The 1,434-nt window shown below is 42.7% G+C and overlaps 1 protein-coding gene across 1 annotated transcript in view; it reads right to left on the bottom strand.

Annotated features, from left to right (window-relative positions):
* Nucleotides 1–1,434, bottom strand: part of VGLL2 (vestigial like 2 (Drosophila)) — a 6,985-nt gene continuing 5,551 nt past the window's right edge. The window contains exon 3 of the mRNA XM_006879006.1: nucleotides 1–150. Within this exon, the coding sequence (XP_006879068.1) occupies nucleotides 110–150 (41 nt within the window). The 3' untranslated portion in view covers nucleotides 1–109. The remainder of the gene's footprint in view (nucleotides 151–1,434) is intronic.

Consider the following 1,434-nt stretch of genomic DNA (forward strand, 5'->3'; position numbering starts at 1 on the left):
TCTCTGCCTTTCCCTGTATGTATCCTCATCCATGAAGTGAGAGGCACAGGTGATGAGCCTCCGCGCTGGTCAGAAGGGAAAGGGCAAGGGAAACTGTGCGTCAGCTGGATCAGCTCAGGAGGGATGCACCACAGAGCGAATAACGACGAGCTGCAAACCAAGATCAGAAGCTGTGGTTACAAACCAACTCCATGTCAGCTCTGAGTGTCATCAATCCCACTATGCGGAGACCTACAGGGGAGAAGGCGGGCTGTCTAAAACCAGTACAGATCCTTGCTTTTGTCCTGAGGCTGCATACCTGAAAACAGAAAATAAGAGAGAGAAAGACAAGAAAGAAGAGAAAGGGAGAAGGGGAGAGAGAGAGAAAGATGGGGGAGGAAAGGCATACATATTTAAGGAAAGAGAAATATAAATACCACTGTTACCTTGTCAAAGTCACAGAATTCATCTTAAAGGGGGTGGTGGTAAGTGAAAGTAAAAGCAAACAGACTTGTCAAATCTTCACTTGAGGCTCTAAGTCAAGGATTGCATTTGGTTTAAAACTCCCCCTCATTTGTTCTAAAATTAAAGTTAAAAAGCAAATCTGTTTTCAATGCATCTAACTCAACTCTTTAAGCTAGAGATGTGTTATCTTTAAAATAATATTCTTTGTAAATTTTACATTCTTAGAAGACCTCTTTAAATTACAATTAAGTTGAAATCAGAATATCTTTTTATTTCCTTGTAATAATCATGAGGTGATAAGACATTGCTCCCTCCCTCACGATTTTAAACTACCCTTCGAACAAGTATTCTAGGTGGGCAATGCCCAACAGAAATGTACTGGGAGCCATAGATATAATTCCAGTTTTTCTAGATGTTACACTGGGAGGAAAAATAATTTTTCATTTAACGTCATTCATTCAACATGCAATATAATGAATATATTTCTCTATGGAAATGCCTTGTAAATATTAATGAACAGCAACCTTTTTTGGAGGTATGTACAGTTTCTGCAATGCAATGCGTGTACACTTATTGGTACATCTCAATTCGGTCTCTATGATCCAAGTACTGAATAGCCAAAAGGCTAGAGGATTGAACAGTGCTACAACCTTTCCACCAAAATAGGTATTTTTTTAAAAAAATCCCTTCGTTAATATTTAGCAGCCAGGTCGGGCTTCTCAGCCCACGCACACAGATAACAGCGGGATATCTATTTGCAGAAAAACAACACTATTAAGACCCTTGGGCCTCAGAAGTTGCAAAGGACAGCAAAGAGTCTTTCTGCATTGTGTAAAGCTATAAGACAGGAGGGTCATGAGCAGGCAGGACTTCCCCGACCACTTACCTGAGTCCACAGTGAGGCCGAGACCCTGGGCCACGTCCCCAGCCGAGCTCGGGAAGGGACCTCCGGGCGTAGCCCACGTGGCGCCGGCCGGCTCGCCCTTGGCC

Source organism: Elephantulus edwardii, unplaced genomic scaffold (genome assembly GCF_000299155.1).
Source record: "Elephantulus edwardii isolate Elephantulus edwardi_28Jun2011 unplaced genomic scaffold, EleEdw1.0 scaffold00002, whole genome shotgun sequence".
Lineage (NCBI taxonomy): Eukaryota > Metazoa > Chordata > Mammalia > Macroscelidea > Macroscelididae > Elephantulus > Elephantulus edwardii.